Below are 24,049 nucleotides of genomic sequence, written 5' to 3' on the forward strand. Positions count from 1 at the left end.
CAGTCTTGTCGGAAAGTTGCCATGAGGATCCCTCTGTTCCCCCCAACTTTACTCCCCCCAACCCTCAAGCTCTCAAGTGGTGAGCACCGTCCTTCTAGCCAGGTAGGACTGGGTGGGAGGGCCCTTTTGAGAGAAGGGTGGTATGTGGCCATGCCCTGTGCAGGCAGCGTGGCCTTGCCTGTTCGGTCCTCACCCTCCCTCCTCCACAGTGCCTTCTGTTTCCTGTGGAGTTTCTGGCACATCTGGAATGTCTTCCTTGGCCTTTCCTGTACTCCTCTGGTATTGCCTTCTCCGTCTTTGCATTCTTTCCAACCAACATAAACTCCCTTTCTTTCTTCCGTTTACTTCTGTTTATGAAATTGGCTTCCCTTTCTAAATCTTGCTTTCCTTCTTTCTTGCTCTTCAACTCTTCTTCCCAGTCTGAAAGTGTATTTTCCAGTGACTCCCACTAACTCCGTTTCTACACAGCGCTCCGCAACCCCCACCAAGAGCACAGGAGCAGTCTCTCAGGGAGTCTTAACCCATTCTACTCTGCACCATAGGATTCCTTGTAAAAATTCTACAAAGTTAATTTATTATCGAATGGCATTTGAAGTTAAGAGGGCAGCTCTTAGTCCTGACTTCATAGAAGCAAGAGCACTAGATCACACCCCTGCCCCAGGAATTCTGGGTCAGCAGCGAGAGATTGGAGAAAAATGCAGGTCTGAACTTTCAATGGAGGATTTTAGCTGGCAGTTGATTTGTAACAATCTATTGTATTCCTTAAACTAATCTGAAAACTGCTCTGTGCCATTCCAGAGGGTGTGCATTTGGGTTGAGACATGAGACATCCTTGTGATTTAAAAAAAAAAAGTCAAATTTCTAACAGCACAGTAGCCTTGTTAATTATGACCAACAATATTTAATTGTGTACTGCAAAATAATTAGTAGACAGGATTTTGAATGTGATCAACACACACACACACACACACACCCCAGAATATGTTTGAAGTGATGGGTATGCCAATTATTTTGACCTAATACACACATGCCATGTGCATGTACTGAAATATTGTATTATGATTCATAGTAATACTTAATAGGGGATTGGTAGATTAAAAAATATTAAAATAAAATAATCTTTTTAATGGCAAGATTCTTTTCTAAGATAACAAAAATTGAGTTCTACAATGAGACTGGAAACATTTTTTTCTCCAAATATCTGTTGATCTGTGATGCAATATAAAAACATATTCCAAAATGGCTGCCAACTCTTGCAAGGAGGGGAGGTAAGACCCTGCAACAGCTGTCCTTGACACTTGCTTTGGCTCAGTGCTGACCACATCTTAATGGGGCTGTGAATTATGTGGGGATCCTGTTAAGTCCATATCCTGATCCAAGAGGTCTAGTTGGGTAGAAGAATCTGCTTTTCTAACCAGGTGGCCCTCATTTTCTGTGACCATGATATGACTGCCAGAGTTCTAGAACATTTCTACATCCTGTCTTTAGTATATGGAAAAAGCTGTAAGCTACTTCTAAACTTGAATTTTGTTTTTATCTAATCATAAACCTTCGATATTATTTTCTCTTGGGGAGTGAAAGGAAATGAGAGAGGGAGGGAGGAAGGAAGAGAGGGAGAGAGAGAGAGGCAGAGAGAGACAGACAGAGAGAGACAGAGACACAGAGAAAGACAGAGATGACAGAGACAGAGAGACACAGAGAAAGACAGAGAGTATTTGAGGACAAAGTTAGAGCCTAGTCCTGACTCTGACCACACCCTCTCATCAGTGATTGTCCCTATGTGACCCAGTGATAGATCTCATTCTAAGGGAAAAGGAGATCTGACTTACACAGATTTCCATCTTGTGCAGGCAAAGGCCAAGGGGAACGTAGGAGCACCCTCCTCATTTGCATCTAAATGTTAAGGCTTAGTTCTCATGGGTTTGTTGCAGACTGGTGGTTTCCTTCTTTTCATGAAAGGTGGGTACCGCAGCATTGTGTGGAGGTCAAAGGACTGCTTGATCCTTTCTACTCTGTGAGTCCCAGGGATCAAACTCAGGTCCACCTTGGCAGCTAGCATCTTTAGCAGCTGAACTATCTCACTGACTTTATTTTGAGAGCCATTGTGAGACATTTTATATGCTGAATAGAACTCTAGATTCTCTCAAAATTTACAAATGACAGTGACCCTAAAAATGCAGGACCTGAGCTTTCTGTCCAAAGCAAATGCATAGGGACTGTGCATGCTATGTTTTGTCCTAGTATTGCATTCAGCTTCTGATGGCCTCATTTACAACTTCATTCCCTTCAGAATAACAACTGACCTCCTGCCTGGCACACAGCAAAGAAACAACCAACCAAATAAACAGAGGGCCAAACTGATTTATCTGTTAAAAGGTTATTCCCATAATACCTAGACTTCCAAAAAAATCTTTAATCACATTGTTAGTTTGTTCCCTTTAGCTGCTCAGAGACAAAGGGTGATGTAAAAATAAACCAACCTCACACTTCTTATGAAAAATAGGTCTCACTGCTAAACCAGAAGAAAGCCAATTATAGTATTTTATAGTTAAAAAAAAATACAAACTGTTCTTACGTAGCAGTATATAGAAAGCCAATTTTTCTTCCAATTTTAATTTTCCCAAAATGTTTATTTGTCATTAAATACTTCTATTTCCACATACCAACTAGGAAAGGAGCAAATTAATTAAAGCTAGTAGCACGTACAGCTTGTGATATAAAGAAGGTGGTTCCCAGGAGTACTTGTATGCAGTAGCTGATGTTCATGGTTTTAGAATTATGAGTGCACACTTTCATCACTGATGAAAAAGTGCATTCCTAGTTATTAGCTGGAGATCAATAGATGGAGCTGAACAGGGAGACCAGACTTCTAGTAATCCTTGATTATATGGAAGGAAATTGCTGAAATCCCCTCGGAGCTGAGGATCAAACCCAGGGCCTTGGGCTTGTTAGGCAAGCGCACTACCACTGAGGTAAATCCCCAACTAGTAATCCTTGAAACTTCTCTTTGTAATAGTGAAAGAGAAGGGTTAGCAGACTCTTACGCATATCCACCCTGTGTGGATGCAAATCTTAGATAAGAAGCTGAGGGGGAGCTGGAGAGATGGCTTGGCAGGTGAGAAAGCTCACTGCTCTTACAGAGGACCCAAGTTCAGTTCCTAGCACCCATGATGTCAAGGAGCTCACAAATGCCTTGAACACTGCCCTCAAAGGATCTGACATCTTCTTCTGGACTTCAAGGGCATAGCACTCACATAGAATCATAAGTGACATGATCCAAATAAGACGAACCTTTTAAAATGTTAAGGACCTATTGAAGGTCCCATTCCCCAAAATACTAAAGGGAACACCCTTTGGCAAAGAATAGAACACCCAGCTCCTTCATGATTTGGCGTATATATTAAAAGTCAACTACAAGCAATAAAATGTATTAAATTTTATCCTAATAATAGCATTTATCCAATATGCACTCTTATCAAGGCCTTCTGACCATGTCACCTGTGCTGTCTTCTTGTCCTCTCTGCTGTACACTTGAGGAAGCAGAGATGTGAGAGGGTCAGTGACCATCCTCACCAATGGCCACGCCCCTACTCACCTTTAGCACAATCTGTAGGAGCTGACTTCAAACCAGAGACTAAATGGGTTTGGCTCCCTAGGCGTCTCACACTCCTCTTAGCAAAATCTGCTGCAACCCCAGCTCTCTGTAAGCATCCTTGTTAATTAAGCTTTCTTCTGAAGTATTCTAGAAAGGGGCTAGTATGTACTAGGAGCTAGTATGTATAAGGGGCTAGTGTATACTAGGAGCTAATGTGTATGCGGGGCTAGTTATATGAAGGGATAATGTGTAGGCTTTGCTATGGGCCTCGTTTTATTTGTTAAACAATTGGCTTTCATGTATCCTTTGAAGTTACATTTATTATACCCTAAGTTTCCCCTTAGGATACTAGAAAAGCTGAAACCATCATAAAAGAGGGCCATCTTCTTCTAGATTGTATTTAAGTGTCTCTCACACAGCAGGAATGGGCTTCTCTGGAGTCTATGATCCCTTAGCCCGCTTCTTCTCTGACAACAGAAGCAATGCAAGTACTTTGGGTTACATTTAGAAAGATTTAAGCAAGAAATAAAGGAATTTCTCTGAGAGTAAGGATGTCTAAACACTTAAAGGGGCCTCTAAGAACTGCAGTGTGTCTTTGAAGACCTTTAAATGTGGAAACAAAGAATCTTTTCCCCAACAGAAAGTTCTGTAACCTTTCTGTGATCTCCTTTGAGTCCATGAAGGATATGATTAATTAAAGTGAGACGTTTACCTTTAAAATAATAGGCATGAGATTCAGAGAATTGAAGGTGTTGGAGGACTCATTAAACAGCTGCATAAATATCATACTGAAAGATTTAATGAGTCCATAGGGTCACTGATAGAGCAACGGAGCCTCGATGGCCTAGAAAAATAAATTAGAATCGATAATGCTCTTCTGAGCTAACCACAGAGAGATGGAGTCTATAATTATATCTTAATGATGTATATCGGTGTTCTCATCCTGGAGAAAATGAAAATAGTTTGTTTTCAATTTTGTACCCATGGACAATAGAGTCCAGTGTCTTTGCTTAGTCTCCGGCCTATGGGAACTGATTCCTTTACAAAGCTATAGTTGGGTGAACAATGTCCTCTGTTTACCTCATTAATTCAACTAAAAGATGTCTATTACATAGCAGGCTTTGAGTTTTCAACTGGGAAAATAAAATGGTGCCTTGTGTCCAGTGGAAGGTTGTCTCCCATGATGAAGTGTCCTACAGGGCTTTCTTCAGGTACTTAAGTGTTAGTGTCTGAGTGGTCAGTGCAGTTTTGATTATCGGCTTAATTTCCGGTGTGTGGCCATCTGCCTACAAAGGATATGCATTGGCCACACCCACTACGATTATCATTATAAAAAGGTTTTTGTAAACTCAAGGTGGTGGCTTGACCTATAACCCCAGCCCTTGGAAAGCTGAAGCAGGAGAATCACCATAAGTTAAAAACAGGCCAAAACAACAAAGAAACAAAAGTTGCTCATAGGGGGAGAGAAAAGAAGTTACTTGGGAAAACCATAAGTGTGGGTGGCATATCCAAGATGGCAAGGGTTTAACTGAGACCCAGAGGACGGAGTTGAAGTCTGAGGCACAAGAGCAGACAGAAGGTAATACCCACAGCTTGAGAAACAGCCTAGATATGAGCATCATGTTGGTATCGTGGGGCTATGTACAGTCTTATTGTTTCTGTTGTATTCATGGGCTCAGGATTCTGTTACAAAATACCACAGATTAGAGCTTAAAGCAAAAATACTTTTTCCTTGTTGAGGGGTCCATAACTCTAAGATCAAGGTATCTGTGGAGATGGTTTTAGATTCCAGGCTTGGAAAGAAAGACTCACTAATGTCTTCACGTGACCTTGCTTTGGCGTGAAAACGGGGCATGTCCCGTGCTGTCTGTTTCTCTTCATCTAAATATAGTCACAATCCTTGAACTAGGGTTTCAGTATTCAAATTCAGATGACACAGTTTAGATGGTATCACACATCATTCAATAAACAGATGTCTACCCATGATTTACTTTTCATAGAAAAGGAAATGTATTGTTCATATGCAAGTCAAAGTGTCACCTCTGTAGCTCCTGATAACTTTAGTCACTCTTTTGGAGTTATGTATCTATACATAACACAACATGCTAGCACATTGACAAGTGTAAAAACGCTTGAACCAACATGCCAATTTCATGCACGTCAAGTGCATTATGTAAGCAAGCAGTAATTTCATTTTATTTTTTGACGACAAACCAGCATACTAAAGTCTATTTTTAATTTTCCAGAGATTTTGTTTTAATTGTTAAATATGACTATTGTTACTTTTTCATTGCATAAACTTAGAAATAAATAAATTATATTAAAAGAAAATATAGCTAATACTCCAAAGTCAGCACTTACTGATTATTTACAAGTTTCCATCATTATCAATATATATTTTTACATTTAGGATCTGTATTGTGGTTATAATAGTATTTTCCCCCAACCCTTGTGCAAAATCATCTATTTGATTGTTTAAAGTTGGACATCGTACAAGAACTTATACCATGAGAAATACCAAGCTCTATGAATAGGATACTTTTTCTTTCTAGAAAAGCTCCTTGTTAAACACATGTCAGCACACCACTGGCTTGAACTCTATGTTTCCTAGCACAGGGTTTCCCTAGAATTTATACAAAGTTTCTGCTGGAGCTTGCCACTGTAGAAAGATGATTATCACTGTTGTAATCTACTTCTGTTGTTCGTAACACAATAAATACACTGGCTACATGAGCTGTTAAGAGGTTTACTGCAGCTCATGGTTCTGATCTGAGGTCCAGAGGCCACATCTGATGATGACTTGGTTGCTGGCAGAGTTCCAAGGTAGAAAAGGGCATCACATGGTGAGAGACAGGGAATAAGCTTTTGCAGCAATCCTGTGTTTGTTCTTAAGATATCTCATTAATCCCCTAGTCACGTGTGCATTAAGCCATTCTTGAAGGCAGAACCTTAATCTCTTATTGAATGTCTCACCTTATTCTGCTTCTTAATAGCTCATAATGGAGATTAGATCTCACCATGGGTTTCACATGGGGACAAATCATATTTAAACCATAGCACCCATTCATTATAAACAAAACAAGATGTCCTATGGAATCGTATTACTTTTCACAGGCATTTCATCCCACAACAGGGAAAGGTTGTAGTATCTTTCGAAACAGTCATCTCCCAGGTCACCAGAAGGCACTATTTTAGGAAAACCAGAGTCCCCTAAAACAAAAGTCCAGTCTTGGCAACAGTTCTGTAGCCCAGTCAGCAACATGTCTATCAAAAAATGGCCTCAGCCATCACATTGACAATCTTCCCATTGTGGAGGCTCAACGTGCTGGTGACCGATGCCAAGTCAACACTTTCTCAGTTCATTTGTATAAAATGTGCTGTTTCTCTTTCAATCTTCTAAAACGCTCATGTGGCCATAAGTGAAGTTGAATAGATCCCAGGGGAAGAAGCAGTTTGGGGATGAAATGTGACTTTCTTACAAGACGCATATCTCTCCAATGTCACCCTTCCACGTCATCTTCTAGCATGTCTGGAGTTATTCAGACTTTGAAAAATGAGTTTGCATTTGGAAGAGTTCAACTTCAATCTCTACCCAAAGCTAAGGCTAAATCATAGCTGTGAGCTCTGAAATGTGAGGACCAGGAAGTTAAAATGACTTCCTCAACGTTCTGTAAGAACGATTGGCAGCACTAGCTGACCTATCCTAGCCCTGCTCTTGAGATTAACTCTGCAGTGTATGTGTTCTCTGAGCAGAGCCCTGCTTATGACTTTTGGTGTCATTATAATACTTCTTGAGGTATGTACAGGTGGAGGGGTTCAAGCAGAAATGATTAAATGGTTTAAAATTTGTATCCTTTCTCCCAAGTGCGATTTGTATGCTAAAATATTGGTGGAGAAAGGGAGGATTAAGGATACCACAATCCACCCAAATTTATGTCTGGATGCATAAAATCCTTGATGTATTTTGGAAAAAAGAGAACATTTAAAATCTGGCAAAAAGAAAATGGAAAGGAAAGATATAAGGAAAGGTCTAGAAGATGGGGGAGAAATCTAGAATAGCAGGGAAACAAGAGTACAACCATGTCAGCATGAAGAGAACTTCCCACTTTCTGAAGCTGCTCTGTTAAGTATGCTTTCTGCTACTACAACATGTTCTTCCAGAGTGGCTCATTGATGCAGAACAGAGTTTATTCAGCTGACATTTCTGGAGGCTGAGGAGTCCCAGAATGCACCACTAACTTCTGACAAGCATCCACTGAGCCTGTCTTGATGGAGCACACTGTAGCAGAGTCTTTACATAGCAAGATGGTTTCACAAGCCACCCCTCTCACAACCTATCAGTCCATTGATCTGTCACTTCCTAAGTATCCCACCTCTGACACTGGGACCAAATTTCCTGCTCTGAAAATGTGATTGGCTTACTCAAATTATAGCCACGGAAGACTTCAGTAGCCAGGAAGTTGTCAGTAGCTTCATTAATTTTGGTCAATTGGTGGAAAGTAGAAATGGAGTCTAGATGACACTGGATCAGGATGAGGCAGGCAATGAAAGACAGGTCATCTGACATGCTTCTCAAAGTTTAGACTGAAGGAAGCTGAATTCTACAAGAGTCATGGGAGAACGGAATAAGGGGGAAACTCAGAGGCCAAGAAGTTAGTAAGTCCTTGTAATTCATAGCTGAGTGTAGTTTGACATGAGGAAATAAAGGAGATGGTAACCAAAGAAAAGACCAAGGAAGATGCTTTCACCTGCCTTCACAGTAGTCAGGAGGGCTTTTCTCTTCATAGACAATATCTTAATGCGTATATAAGCAGGACAATCATAAAATGTAAGTTCAACCACACCTGAAGATACCACCTGAATTCTAGGTTGTTTTCCTTTGCTGTTTGGTGCCTTCTAGTGACAGTATTTACAACATGATCTCCTACAGCATAAAGCTCCATGCCCGGCTGCCCTACTGAGACATCTACCACACAATAGGAGGCTAACGCTAGTTTCAGTAATTAGAATCCATTCCACCCGATGATGTAAGGGAAGCGTTTTGCACAAAATAAATTATTGTTTTTCCCACTGTGAGCAATAGCTTTACACCCGAGGAGGAGTTCTTCTAGGAAAGGATGAGGCCCCTAATAAAGGAGGTTTTCGGTGATGGAATACACATCCTGAAATATAGGATTGCAAGAGATTCCTCTCAGTTCCTTTAGAGCATTTCAGTCCAGTAACCAGCTTGAGAGACCGCAGTCTCTCAAAGACTGCAAAGACAGTGGCACCAGGGACAAGGAATAGAGAATGAGGAGAGCCCAGACCTTCCAACTGTAGACTTGGATGTAGAAGGGAAAGGGGAAGAAAATAGAGTAAGAGGTGAAGTTTTGTGTTGTCCTGTATGCCTTTCTGGGCCACAAAATGGAAAAAGTCTTAACTGGTTCATAGCTCTCCACATCCTTTCCTCAGGAGGGTAGGGAAGTGTTGTATGCCCCAGTAATGGGAAATGACATTCTGAGTGTGGTACCCAAAGCGTAGTAACAAGCAAAAAAGAATCCCCATTGTGATGGTATGCTGATTCATGTCAGTTCTACAGGACCATGAGCTCACACAGTGAGTTCTACCAGGCTTTTCTGGTCTCCAGAGATGAGTAAGTCTAACCCAGTAGTGAGGTGCTAGTCCCTGAGAGGACATAGAAGGAAGGTTTGCAGGTCAGTACTGCAGTGCTGCTCTTCCAGAAGATACACGGAGATCTGTAATAGATTTACCCTCCATGTAGGGAAGCAAAGAAATGGGAGGGACAGCTTCTAACTTGGAGAATGACCCACACAAGAAATAGGGCCACCAATTTTGTAGGGAGCAGAATTTCAGAGCAGCTAAGGAAATGGTCTGATTCCTCTGTCAGTTAGAAAGGGAATCGCTGCTCCTCTCTGTTCCTTCACTGGACCTGTGGTCCTTGCATCTTCAATGACCACGTTTAGGGATATCTCTGTGTGACTGAAGTCCCAGCCATATCACAGACAGGCAGTTCAGGAGCTGTGCTAGGTGCAGTGAGCTATGTGAGTCAACTGAAAGAGAATTGGTCACCTGGGAGATTTCTAACCTAATTTCAGACTTCCTGGACACCATGTCCTCTCATGACCCAACACCTGCTGTGACAGACAGATGTTTATAAGGAGGCAAATAACAAAAGCTTCGTGAACGCCTAGGTCCTTGGGAATAAGAGGCATATGGCTGAGGTAACACCAGCATTTTCTGACTTTCTCTTTTAGTTTTCTCTGCTGTGTTTATACTTTCATAGAAAGGTTTGGCAGTATTTTAAGAAAAACTTTAAAATCTCCTATTTTGTAAAAAATGCATTCTTGTTTCCATTGCTAACAGGCTTGAGTCTGCTTAGTTAAGGTGAGAATTTTCTTTTCTCAAGTTTCATGGTTCTCAAGCATGCTGGACAAATGCATTTATGACAACCACCCTAATATATAATTAAAACTGTTTTATTCTTAAAAACTCAGAATATCTTAATAATATCTTCTCTAACAAAATAATTGCACACACAAACACAAACCCACTCATAGGACAGAAAGAAAACATTAGGAAGTCGTTAATGTACCTTAAAAATAACAAAATATTTCTATTAAAAAGTGAACTGACTCTTGACATCTACTTTTGTGGCCATATTCCAGTATATGGCTGCTACTGCCAAAGAGATGATGACACGTAATGTCTGCCCTTGCCAGGCCCCAGTCATAGCAACACTTTGCATGTGACCCATGCATACTCCCTCTTCTCTCGCTTGGCTCGCACTTAAGCTCAGCTGGGAGTTCACGACCTGTATTCTTTTCCCTTGAACTCTGTGCCTAACTGTTCATAGCTCATGCCCACAACACTGTCATGTCCGAAATCTGTAAGCATTATTTAAATCTTATTGGTGAAACTAAAACATGGCAAAAGCTGCTGTGTGAGATTTTTCTGAGAGCCCAGGATGAAGAATAATGGGTGGTGTCCTCAGCTGGGTTACATGTTGGTCCTTGTATGGATTCTGGCCTTTGGGAGCATTCCGCATGAGCATTAAAGCTAACAGAATTGTAAAACCTAAAGGCTACACATTAAAACCCTCAACACCTAGATAGCTAATCTTGTAAATAAAATTCTTACTTATGGATGAGTAAAAGAGACTAGTTGGGAATTTTTTCTTATAACTTCTACCTAACAAGCAGTTAATTTAAAAGAAGCACTCCATAGCCAGCAATTCATCTATCAATGGATCGACACTTGAATATGTACTGATAACTCAGGATCCATAAGAAAGTGCTTGCAGGGCCACCCACAGGTACCAACATCTATGGATGTTTATGCATCTTATATACATTGACATGGTATTAGCTTCGAATTGCACATTGCTTCCATATTTCCATATACTTTAAATCATCTGCAACCCACTTTTAATTCTTAATACAATATGAATGCGGGTGGTGATAAATGTTATTGTCAGTATTTAAAGATCACTGAGAAGAGCGAACATTTAAATATTGTCAGTACAAATCCAATTTTGTTTCAAACATTTCTGATCCATGATTGGTTGAATCCACAAATACAGAGTTCATGAGTACAGAAGGTTGACTCGTGTGTGTGTGTGTGTGTGTGTGTGTGTGTGTGTGTGTCTGTGTGTGTCTGTGTGTGCGCGCATGTGCATGTGTGCATGTGCATGTGCATGTGTATGTATATGTGTGTATGCGTGTGAGTATGTGTGTGTGTGCATGTGTGTGTATGAGTGTGCATGTGCGTGTGCATGTGCCTGTGTATACATGAAGTGAGATGGAGTGGGGTGGGGTGGTTGTGTAGACATAAAGGCACAGCAGCTCATTGCTTTGACATGAACTCTGACAAAACATCTCTTTTAATCCTTAGAACACACAGTCAACAAAATCACATTGTCGTCAGTGTGGGCTCTCTTTGAACACATACATGGTACTTTTTACACTTGTCAGTCTGTCTGACAACTGACACAACTGAGCACATGTCCTTGGGCCTTTCTGCCTAGCTGTCTGCATGCTCACTATTGAAGTACAAAGCCAGTTAAAACTCCGGGCTCTTTTCTTTCCAATCAGCCTTTGCATCCGTGTTGCACAAGTGCTGAAGGGAAGGATGATGTCTGCAGCCAGCCTTGTTTGTTCCAGTGGCTCTTTACTGGGCCCTCTTTTATTCATTTCTAACTGCTATGGGTTTACAATCACGGAGGGGGCAGCTTGTTAATTCAATACTTGTTGGTGCGCCCCTCAGGGCTATGTCTTCCTTTCTCCCTGTGTGCAGGGATGGTCTTTCCTCAGCTTCACCCTCTCTTCCTTAATAGAGACTTTCCCCCACTGAACTTCTGCTTATAGCTGGCACTTAAACAATGGCTGTGCTCTTATTGACATAAAAGTATGTTGATGGGCTGGGGGGATTTTAATTTACATTCATCAAAGGCAGAGATAAAGGAGGTATTCCTAGGCCTGCAATCCTAAGATAGGCCTCTGACCTAAGCATGGCTGATGTGTTGATTTACCAGAAAGAGAAAGAGGCCAGAGCAATCCACTCATGGAGTGGTGAGGCCAGCCTATAGTGTAGCTTCCAGACTTCTTGTCTGGACAGCAACCCCACTCCTAACCACTCTCTTTTCCTATGTATATCCCATCTTGTGAATTACTTATGTAGCATGGAGGTTACATATAGAAATATTTGACAATTTAACATCTATCCATTCATTATAAAACACTGACAATATATAATGAAAAGGAATTCAGTTACTGTCGTGTGTGTTATACTATAAAACAAACCATAAAATATAGAATCATATTATATAACTGATACAGAGATGCTTCAGGAATCTTGTGTATTTCTGTAGGATATTTGAGAAGTGACACTTAATGATTCTCCTAAAATGATAATGAAAGACAGAAGAATCGAAGGATAAAGAAGAGGAAACAACTACATAGGAGATCACTAAGTAATTAGAATGCAAACAAATGGTTGGGAGGTAACATGGCAGTATGTAGCTACATGCCCAGGGCCAGGAGCTTAGGGGGAAGGTTGTCCAAAGGAGACCAAAGGATACAAATATCATTGAGCTAGGATAGGAAAGATTTTTGCAACTCCAGGCACAGATTAATTATTAAGATCCAACATGCATACTAAGAACAGCAGCAGCAGAAAGAGATCCACAGAAAGCCCCCAAGCTAGAAAAATCAACACTATCAAAAGCAAGAGACAATTTCCAAACATTTTTAGAAAGAAAACTGTAGGTGACAAATTGAAGGCTAGCGTGGGGTCAGCTTCTCTACAGATAATGGGGAGGTGTGACGCAAAGCCATGTCTTCACAATTCTGAAAGGGTTGACTGGAGAGTTCTGTGGCCAGACAAGCAGAAGAGTTGATTAAAAACATGTCCAGACACACAGAAATACCATACAGCCTATAAATGTTATTGAAATGTAAGACAAAGGATGTTTGAGCATGGGTGTGTGAGCAGAGACAAGCGTGTGAAGAAATAGAGAAGTCATAGGCGTTTATTTACCAGCTTAAAACACAGTTAACATGGGAAGGGAGCTGGGATTGGGTAGGGTGTCATGGTTGCAATGTTCCCAAAATAACATATTCATTCATTTTCTTCATGGCTTAGAATACTCTTAATTTAATGTAAAGAATCTATTACTAGTAAAAGTTTCTTTTAAGTGGGAGATGGTTGGATCCTAAACTTTCCTCCGGCTGTTCATCTGCATCCACTTCCTCTAAGTGCCCTCTTTCTATTTCTAGCTTTTCAAACCTCCATTCCAGCCTAAAAGATGCCATTATGATTCCTTGATGCCATCGTGTTTCTGCTAATGAGCCCTTCAAGCTTGATTGGCTCTTACTAGACTCACAGTAATACTGAAGGACTCCTGAAGTCACGTGTTCCTCTCAGCAGAAAACTCCACATCTGTGGCTGGTATGATCTAAAAGTCGGTTTTGAACAAACTTCGGTATATTTTTTTCATGCAAAAATTATAACTACCTGAATGCTAGTAAAATTTAACTTTGTAGCTCGATTAAATCACCACTGCAGGAAATGATTTAAGTTCCGAAAACATCTAGAAAGAGAAACAGAGACAGTGAAAGCTTAGGGTGCATTAAAAGGTGTCTGAAGGCATCAACAGACAGAAAGAAGCCAGGGCTGTCCAGAGGAGGAGCCTCTGAGTGGAAACACTGCCCACAAAGCAGCAAGAGTGAGCTTCCCCCAGAGGGTATCTGCTGAGGTGTTTGGACAGCAGAAGAAGAGGAAGGGAAGCTAGCACAAGGTGTCCTGTAAAAACACACTTCCTAAAGCCAGGGCAATGAGGAGCCACAAAGACTCTGACCATGCATCAATTTAAAATAAAATAAAACTCTTATTATAAAGAATTTCAAGAAAATAGTCTTTTCAAGGCATGATGTACTATAAAAAGAAAAGGGAATTTTTGTTTGTTTGTTCACTTGCTTGCCTGCTTGCTTGCTTTTCCCTGGGAGGCCATGATTTCTGGCTGCTTCTCACAGAAACTGAGAAAGCCTGAATGCATACAACTTCACCGACCCACTATTTGGTCTACGTGTACCTTACTCAGGGCTGCTGGTATAATCTGTTTGTCTATAAAGGAATCAGTCGTTAAGCCGTACCTTAGACTTCTACTGTATGTAAACTTCCAAGACAAACCATCTCACCACATTACATACAAGGACAGTTCCTGAGTGAGAAGGACGGGAGCAGCAGAAGGCAGGCAGAAGGCTCCAGACAGAGATGTGGGAATTCTGAGAGACAACAGAGCAGGTGTGTGGAAGATTGGCAGTGTGAGTCATGAACTGAAATGAGGTTGAAGCAAACTTGAAACAAATTGATTTTTCCATAAATGCACAACACAGTTCTACATAAAATCCAATCCATAGCTATAGTCACAGATGGACAGTTAATAAAATTACTATAATATTGAGGAATGTCAAAGACACGCAGAAATACAGTAGAGATATTTGGGTTATAACAGATTGAACGAGAGAAGGTGAGAGAATGAAAGCAGGAGATGCTCTGAAAACTTTGTCCTTAGAATTAACGGAGGTCATGAACTCATAGAGTCAGAATCATAAACAGGATACACTTTTTAAAAGAATTCCATATCCAGATCCAACTTAGTGAAATTTCAGAAACCCAAAATATCACTTAAGAACAGAAAACAATGAGAATGTTTTAAGCCTAGTCAAAAACAAAACAAACAAACAAAAGACCATCCAGGATTTGTGCCACACTAACAATGGTGAATCTTAGTTCACTTACCAACAAACCTTCAATAAGAAAAGTCAGAGGAAAAATGACCGAAGAGAGGAAGACTGAATAGCAGCACCCCAGAGATTAATTAGCAAATGAATGTAAAGGATGACTATGTAAGAAAATAATGACAGTTTGTGTGTTTATATTATAGAAATAAGATATGAAGCCACAATTCATTCGAAAGAAGTTAATATTAAAACATTAGTCCCTGTGTTGCTCAGAAGGAGTGTGAAGGCATTAGTTGGCCTGTAAGTTCATGGATATTGGAATTTTTGCTGAAAGAATAAAAAGGTTGTAGCATCATAAACTGCAGAACAGAAAAATCTGAGATAGAAAACACAGGACAACAGAAAGAAGTGGGGAAAGGAAGGAATAAACAGAGAAGGAAAGGAAAGGATAAAAACGTGAAGTGAGGTGATGAATTCAGACCCCACTGCATCAGTAATTACAGCATACACACAAGGGCCCACTGACAAATAGTAAAGGTCATTCACTTGCACTTAAAAGAATATTCAACACTGCACTGCTTGAAATGGACATGTGAGGAGTTTAGGAAAGTTAGACATCAAAAGTAAAGAAAACTATGTCAGACACTAATTGAAACCCTCAAGTAAAACAGATTTTTAGGTTAAAATAAGTGAAGGCTACTACAGAATGACAAAACATCCTGTTGTCCAAGAGGATACAAGAATTGAAATGTCCTGTGTGTGTGTGTGTGTGTGTGTGTGTGTGTCCACTGTGTGCTCTCAAAAGATGTGTGTTACCAACATCAGCACTAGTACATCCAGCTCTGTATTTAAAATGTTCAACACTCTTCTCTCAGTGACTGACACACAAAGCTCACTGAAAAAAGAGTTATCGTTAGAGGACTTGAGTGTTTGCACACAGTTTGACACTTTTCGTGTGTGTGTGTGTGTGTGTGTGTGTGTGTGTGTGTGTGTGTGTTAATCCAATCCAAGAAAAGCGTCGCGATTACCATTCCTATTAGACCTAAATGTCTCCCCTATCCTAGCTATGCAGTATGCCATTGAGATTTTTGTTGAAGAAAGACTGCCTTTGTAAGGATGTGTGTCTGTTCAAAACATGTACACAAAAGTTACTTTATAAGCACTTAGAAAGTAGCCTGGTGTCAAAAGAGACATACACATCAACTGCATTTTCATAAATAAAGAGCAAGCACTAAGCGTAACTTTTACTTGTAATGCCTTAGCAAATGTCCTATATATGGCAATAATGCTAGTGGCAAATATGGAAAATTATAAAAGAAACCTATCAGAACTTGCAAACATCAAACCAGCCTGATTATAACATTCTTATGAATGCCAAGAGTCAACGGTATAAAAAGAGTTTGTCCTAGTTGACTTATAGATGAAATACAATGCCAAGAAAATTATCTCAACACTTGTAGAATGTGCTAAGTAGATTCCCAAATGTGTGTGAGAAAACGGAGATCTAAGAGGTAGGCGGTAATGAACTTTAAGGTAACTTTAAGCTGTAAAATGTTATCACATATGAAAATCATCAACGTGGAACCTTAAAGATACCAATGGGATTTTGGCACATTAAACATTGGTGCTAATAAGTTACACTTAAAATACTGCACCCAGTGTGAAACTCTGTGACAGAGTTGACTCTGGACGTTAGCAGAGAAAGGACCTGTCAATCCATGATGCCAGGGCCGTGGGTTATCAATATGAAGAAAATGTAAATGAACGTACGCCCAACACAACATGAGAAAATCCACACCTACGTGTGTCAAGGCTTAAGTGTGAAGCATAAAGCTGTTAAATCTTTAGAAGATAATGTTCACTACTTCGTGCCTTGTAGAAAAGGGAGGATTTCTTTACTGATACAGAAAAAAATACCCAAAACTTATACAACTATTGACAATTCTGTCTAAGTAAGGGGGGATATGTGTTCTGCTCATAATATACATTGAAGGGCAGATAATTGTTATGCATAAACCTTACTGATTAGTATATATCATAATATACATGGTAATATTATAGACAGTATAGTATGTATTATGACATATACTATGCATTATACTGATGTATCTAGTATTAGCATAGGTGAAAAACTTGTAAATTTAGAGGTAATAGAAAAGCATACAAAAACTCAAGTTAATATATGTTATGTTGAGAGTCACAGATATAAGAGGGTGGATTCTGTCAGGTTTTGACATGCAAAGAAAATATTAAGCAAAGCAATTAAATCCGGGCTGAGTTGACTTCAGTTTGATTTGCAAATGTTATTCTGGGAGCCAGTCCTATCCTAGGTCTGCGCCTGGTAGATCAACACTTTGGTCTCTTTCTAGAGATATATTTGTATCCATCTGACACTGATGTGTGTAGCCAATGGCAAAGGACAGGTCAGAATCATTCAGCACAATATGTGACCTAGTTACAGGCCCCACAGCCTGCAGTTAATACTTAAAGCATTCAGGACCTGGGTGGTTTTTTTTTTTAACATGAAATTCTATTGGTTGTATTACATGGCATAGATAATCCGATTGTTGGATACGGTTTCAACTAGCAAGATGATAAGATGCTAATTCCATTCAGCAAATGAGTGATGGGTATTGTGGTGGTTTGACTATGCCTAGCTCAGGGAGTGGCACTACTAGGAGGTGTACCCTGTTGCAATCGGTGTGTCGTTGATGAGGATGTGTATCACTGTCAGAATAGGCTTTGAGACCTTCCTCCTAGCTGCCTGGAAGACACAGTCTTCTCCTGTTGGCTTGGAACAAGATGTATGTAAGACCCTCAGCTCCTCTTGTGCCATACCCGCCTGGATGCTGTCATGCTCCTGCCTTGATAATAATGGACTGAACCTCTGAACTTGAGCCCCAATTAAATGTTGTCCCTTATAAGAGTCGCCTTGGTCATGGTGACTCTTAGCAGCCAGTGAAAGCCTAAGACAGGTGTCACTGTCAACCTAGTGAGATGTGGACAAAACCACTAAGAGCAGGCAATGCACACTTAAACACTGAAAGAACATATTACTAATGTTACTAATGTTCAAGGTTAAACAGTATGAACTCATTCCATATGATTGGCTGGGAACCTACCCATGCATGCAGAAGAACCAAGAGATACAGCCCTTTATGAGATTACATGGAACAGACACAAGTGTGTTTCCAGATTCCACAAAAGAAAGAGATCGGGGTCAGGAGGCCAAGCTCCTTCTGTTGCTTGAGAGACTCTCTACATTTAGCAGAACTGTGTTCCAACCATAAAACAAGAAAAACATGGGCCACTGTGCAGCTCACAGGGAAGAGGGTACATTGGAGATGCTCACCAAAGAAGTTGATAAGCTCCACGCCTTCTGAGGAACTCAGGGCGAATTGAAGCAAGACAGCAGCTTAGTCTGAAGGAGTTTCCTTTGCACTTTCTATATACAATTATAATGAATCATTTCAACATAGTGAAAAATGCTAAAGAAGATGACAAAGAAATGCTCTATCTGCAGATGGCCCTTGCAGTATACCACCACGCCATGCTTACTGTCATCTGCCTTTTTAGAAAAAGAAATTCTTAATTCCTAAACGTCAAATAGATGCAAAGAAAGTAAAATATTCTGAGATCTAAAAGAGGATGTGGTAATAAACACCCACCAATCAATTTGTAATATCCTATTCCTTTTCCTCGCTCCTCAGACACCAAGCAAAGACCTCAGGATAGTCCCTGCTTCCAGAACACTTTCAAAATCAACCCAAAAACATCACAGCATGGGTTTAAATGATGGCTATAATTTTCTGTTTAATATTTTGTTTGGATGCCCAAATTTGAGTGGATCCAGGATCTGCTTCATTAATAAACATTTTATGGCCTTCTCAAAACTCCAGGAGAAGTGAGGTTACATGAAGTGGACATGGAAAAGTGTATGATAGAAACCACATGTAATTTTGAGGTCATAAAAAGAGTAGTATAGACACATAGCTGGCGTGTGCCCAGTTGGGCACTGGATTGTCATACAGCCATCAAATTTGGGTTTCGAGACTGAGGATGGCTTGCCTAACATGCACAAAACACTGAGTTCAGTCCTCACCACTATAAATAAATGTCAGTAACTAGATGAATAGAGAGAAGAACTGGACTTCAGTACAATAAGGATTAGAGCTCCAAATTACACTTATTTCAGGAGAGTTTTGTTCCCAAGAAGAATAGAGAACAACATTAATGCACACAGCAAAGAGAGATGAGCATCTTGAAAGACAGATGGACCATGTGAGATAAAGTGAGACCAAGGAACTGAGGTAAGAAGTCAGTTGGGAACAGTGAGTCCACACTCAAAACCTGTGCATTAGTCGTTAGTAATGCCTGGCGACTAAGTTTGTAGGTGCCATTGGCACTGTGACCTCCCACTCCTAGGTACTACCAAAGAGTCACTATGGCTTTCTCAAGACCCTTGTTGCTTTCATTTACCCAAGCACACTTCTTAACCTGTCAGGAGATTGTGCCTGTTGTATCAATGCAACAAGAGCGGTTAACTGTATGAATCTGGATTGTGACAACGGAGGGGAGCATGTGAAGCAGGACCAAGTGCTGAGTTAGCTGCAAGGTGCCAATAAAAGAAGAAGGGAAAAGATCGTCTGTCTTTCTGGCTGTGCAATGTGCAACTGAGGGGTTGTTGGTACCTGTCACCAGACTATGAAATTGCCAGTAAGAACCAAGCACGGGCTCTGGAGAGGACAAGGTGAGAGCACTGTTGGACACTGGAGAAGCCTCTGGGCCATCTAAATAGCTATGTACAGTCTTGCTCAATGGACCTGTTACAAAAACAGTTTAAACGTTACTGATTTTTTGTGATTTTGTGTGTGACAAGTCAGCTTCTCTGGACTTTGCTTGGGAGGACAGCATGAAGTACTTCCTGTGAATGGAGATTTCATCAGAAATGACCTGGGGTTGTATATTGTCATTTACTTGGAAATGACCACATTACATAGCTCAGATCTCATTTCCTGGATCACTTTTGCAGGCTCATTACGACAAGCTGAAATAAAGGGGGATATAAGATTTCTTAAAAAATAAATAATTGAGCAAACTAAAAGAAATGGTGAACTTCATACCATAAAATAGTTTACACAATCCTGTATTTTTGTTTGCATAGGTAATAAATAGGAAGAAAAAGCATGTGTCAAGGAACATTTTTCCCCTCCTAATTATGTTTTCCACTCTGCTTGATAGGCAAAATGCAAAAAGCTGCATGGTATGTACTCACACATGAGCACTATGCTTTGGACATATATTTGAGCACAGACAGTGTGCAACGCGTGCACGTGGTGCCACCCATGGTGTGCATGCACCGGTATATACAGAAGTGGTCTCTGCAATGTGAGTGGGAACTATATGACATATGCTGCAAAAAGAAGGATTTTTGTTTGTAGGCCAAAAAGATGTGGATCCTTTCTCATTAATGTGAAAGAAAGCTATGCAACTGTATTGCACAATCATGAACCATGCACAGCTATTCAGTCTTTATTTAATTACAATTAAATGGCATTTAAAAATTCAGTTCCTTCTTGTGATCCCTATGTCCCAGTCCTGTAGCTGGTGGGTCTAGTCCTGTACTGTGCCAGTGTGTATCTTTTCTACCGTCACAGGAAGTCTACTAGAAAATCAAACCCATGCTACTTCCTGTTTTCAGACAACCCAAGGCACAAAGAATGGGTTGGATTTTGAAAAGTTTGAAAACTGGCCAAGAGAAGAATATTTTAGAACACGTGAACTAACCTGAAACAGAAAATTCAAGACGTTTTACTAAGCATAAGCGTGCCCATCTCCTTATGTGTTGTCTGGGTCTGTATCTCCTGTACCAAACTGAACAATTGCTTCAGAAACAGTAGAGCCTACACAGTCAAAATATTTTCTGAGTGGCTCCCTTGAGGAGAGCTCGCCAGTCGTTGAGCTAAAGGAAGGAAAATAGCAGCATGACAAATTGTTTTAATAGAGACGATTCTTCGGAACTTAGGGAAATGAAATGAAAGAAGAGGGCGATTCCAGAGCTATACTGCTTTGGTTGCTGTGGGAAATTTGCAGTTTAGACTTTCCTAATGTGTGTCTCCGGCACTGTAACCTTTCTCATGCCTGCTGAGGGCCTCAGCTGTCTTTGTCTTTCTGTAGTTCCTATAGATACTCTTAAGAGCTCCCTTCTATTTAGAGGTCACTGTCTTCTCTAGTGTTCAAAGTCCAATTAAGTTCTCTCAAAGGTTTGGCAGGGGAATCTGCTGACCCTCCTGACAGCAAGGCCAATTATCTTTTCAACCTTCTCCTAAGAAAATGGTGGAGACAGGGATGATTAGTTTACATGGGAGCTGATCGAGCCAGCATCATCCTAAAGCTATTACTGCCATTTCTCGAGGATGACCCCACTAATTAGGACATGCTGTCCTTTATTGGGCCAAGCTTAAGCACAAGCCAGAAATTCATAGACTTATTTCTGACAAAAAAAAAAACATTCTGTATGGCTATTTTTGAGGATTTGTACAGACACAGGGTTGCAGCTTCTACCCCATAATATTCATGAATATCACAGTGCCCTCATGAAGCACCCTAAGGGACCCAACCCAACTGATTTAATATCAACAAATGAAAGAGAGGAAGGAGCAAACTTCCCCCTTTCCCCCCTCACTTAACAAGTAGTTTGTTATTTGTTTTGTTTTGTTTTCCTATGCTTAGCAGTAGTTGTTAGGAAAAGATCGAATGTATGGCTTTGTCCAGTATAGATTCTCACTGCAGACTCACCCAGACCTAAGAGAATTCACCTATGAGACAAGAGAATTATTCTGCACTTTTAGAATGCCTTTTTTTTAATCATGATGAACCCCAACTAATCACACATGTGCTGATATATAAGCTTTGAAGTCTAGAAGTCCCTTTGAAATGTATCCCAAGATTAAATGAGGCAGAAATATGCTAACTTGTAAAAGCACAATAATGGTCAATGGTAGAACATCCTGATGAATCTGTTGGCATCTGCTGTTCAATTCTTTTAAATGCTACACATGTTGGGGGAATTTTCTAATAAGATATTGGAGAAAAAGCCTCTAGAAATACATTTCATTTAAACTTCAAATTCCTCAGCATTTCCCTGAAGCATCACTGACTTCAAAGGGAAGCCTGAGATGTGGGGATTACAGCTCAAGATTTCTTGGGCATGGATTTAATTCAGACTTTAATGCAAACCTCAGCCGTGGCATCTGTGTGACTGTTGAAGTCACCCCTGCTGTTCTGTGCATTCGCCAGTAGAGGGTCATTCACATTAAGTCCCTGGTGCCCAGAAGACAGTTCAGAGCTTTGGCATTGAGACTCCAGCCTCGTCCTTTCTCACATGCCTTTCCTATGCACGGCCTGTCTTTCTACACTGTTGGGTCAGGAGCATCTTTGTGCAGCTTGGAAGACTTTGCTGCTGACTGAATGGAGCTGAGTCTCCCATATTCTACCTTAGGCTGTGTCTGATTCCCCCAGCCCACCCCCAACTGTATCCAGTGCCTCATAGATGGATTTATTAGAAAGTATCATGAAGCCAGATGGACTTTGATAAACGCTTCCGTTTTCTGTTTTGCTTTGTCTTGCTTTTTGTTTTTGATTTACCTATATCCTTGTAAATGTGTTTTTTGAATGCTTATATTCTTGGTTGTCTATGACTTAGAACTACTGGACAAAAAAAAAAAAAAAAAAAAAAAACAACAACAACAAAACCCAGGAATGTGGGAGCCACCAGCAAGAAAACAGATTCAATGTATTCATCCACTAAAAGTAAAGAGGTTCCCTTGCTGAATGAAGTTAAAGTATGTGGTTTAAAAATCATGTAAAGTCCTGTGAGTAAATATGTCTCTGTGTATTAAGTGTAATAAAATTTGTGCAGAGGCTGGCATCATTAGGCACCATCATTCACATCCTCTCATTATCACAGAAGAAAACAGATTGGGACTTTTCAAAATTCATTTAAAACTTTTAAACTGGTTCTGAAGCCCAGGAAGTCCTTGGGCAGAGGACAGCCTCTGAGACAGGTCTTTGTGCTGTGTGACAACATAGCAGAGAGTGAAGACAAATAAGCAGATTCAAAGAAAAGTGCAAGCAGGATCTCATTCCAACAACCCATGCCATCATGACTAAGGGCCCCACCTTGGTAATCCAATCACTGTATTAGGCTCCACCTCCCAACCCCAGCACACCAGAGGTGAGCTTCTGAATACACATGCAAACTACAGCAGTATATCTCCATATGGCTTATATTTCAGCTCTGGTTTCCCATGGGTAGTGCAGGGAATCCCAGAATTCCCTAAGCTTCATGCACAGCTTTTAGGAAGCAGGGCTGTTCTTCAGAGATGGAGCTCCCGGCAAAGTCTGTCTCCCAGAAGCTCACAGTCATGGACCAGAGATGCTGTGCTGTCACTGACCCACATATCTGCCTGCTGAGTGATGAACGTCACATCAGATTTCAGCCATGATCTCCCTCTTGTTGAATTCCTACTTAAGACTCTCTGTGATCGCCACACTTTTATTTCTTATTGGATTTTTCTGCCTGAGTTTACAGTGTCTCAGTGTTAGCAGTGTAAAGTCAGATCATAGCAGCAGAAGGAGGCTGTAAGGCCTCAGGACATGTCTCAGACATTGGTTAGAATGTGATCAAAACGCCACCAATTACCTTTGTTTGTTCTTGTTGTTTTCTTGAAAGCTAAGTTCTATTTTTAAGTGATCAACTAGCCATGTATTTTTCTAAAGATTTACTTATTTTTCTCTTATGTACATGAGTGTGTATATGTATACATGTGCCTGGTGCCCACAGAAGCCAGAAAACCATGTTGGATCCCCTAAAATTGAAGTTATAAATGGCTGTGAGCTGCTATGTCTGTACTCGGAATTGAACCTGAGGCCTCTTCAAGTGCAGCAAATGCTCTTAACTAATGAACCATCTCTCCAGCCCACGCCATTTTTTTTGATTAATGAATTTTTAAAAATAATTCCATAAATGCTTTACCATTATTTTAGCAGAAAATGATTTTTAAGGTATCAAAAAATCTGTACCAACTTTTGAACTAGCTCACAGAATCTTCTTCCCTATTAGTATATGGCTTTTTAATAAACATTTTATTGACCGAAGGATGCTACAGACACAGACTTAAGACTCCACATCTCTAGAGAAGAAACAATTACT

At 40.4% G+C, this 24,049-nt stretch overlaps 1 protein-coding gene across 2 annotated transcripts in view; it reads left to right on the top strand.

Moving 5' to 3' along the window:
* Nucleotides 1-24,049, top strand: part of Plcb1 (phospholipase C beta 1) — a 671,578-nt gene that overhangs the window by 599,257 nt on the left and 48,272 nt on the right. The window contains exon 32 of one of the 2 annotated variants that reach the window (XM_032904282.1): nucleotides 1-102. This exon is cut by the window's left edge and continues 16 nt beyond it. The exons of the other annotated variant lie outside the window; for it this stretch is intronic. Within the exon in view, the coding sequence (XP_032760173.1) occupies nucleotides 1-83 (83 nt within the window). The 3' untranslated portion in view covers nucleotides 84-102. The remainder of the gene's footprint in view (nucleotides 103-24,049) is intronic. 2 annotated transcript variants of the gene reach the window in all.

This window comes from Rattus rattus, chromosome 5 (assembly GCF_011064425.1).
Source record: "Rattus rattus isolate New Zealand chromosome 5, Rrattus_CSIRO_v1, whole genome shotgun sequence".
Taxonomy (NCBI): Eukaryota; Metazoa; Chordata; class Mammalia; order Rodentia; family Muridae; genus Rattus; species Rattus rattus.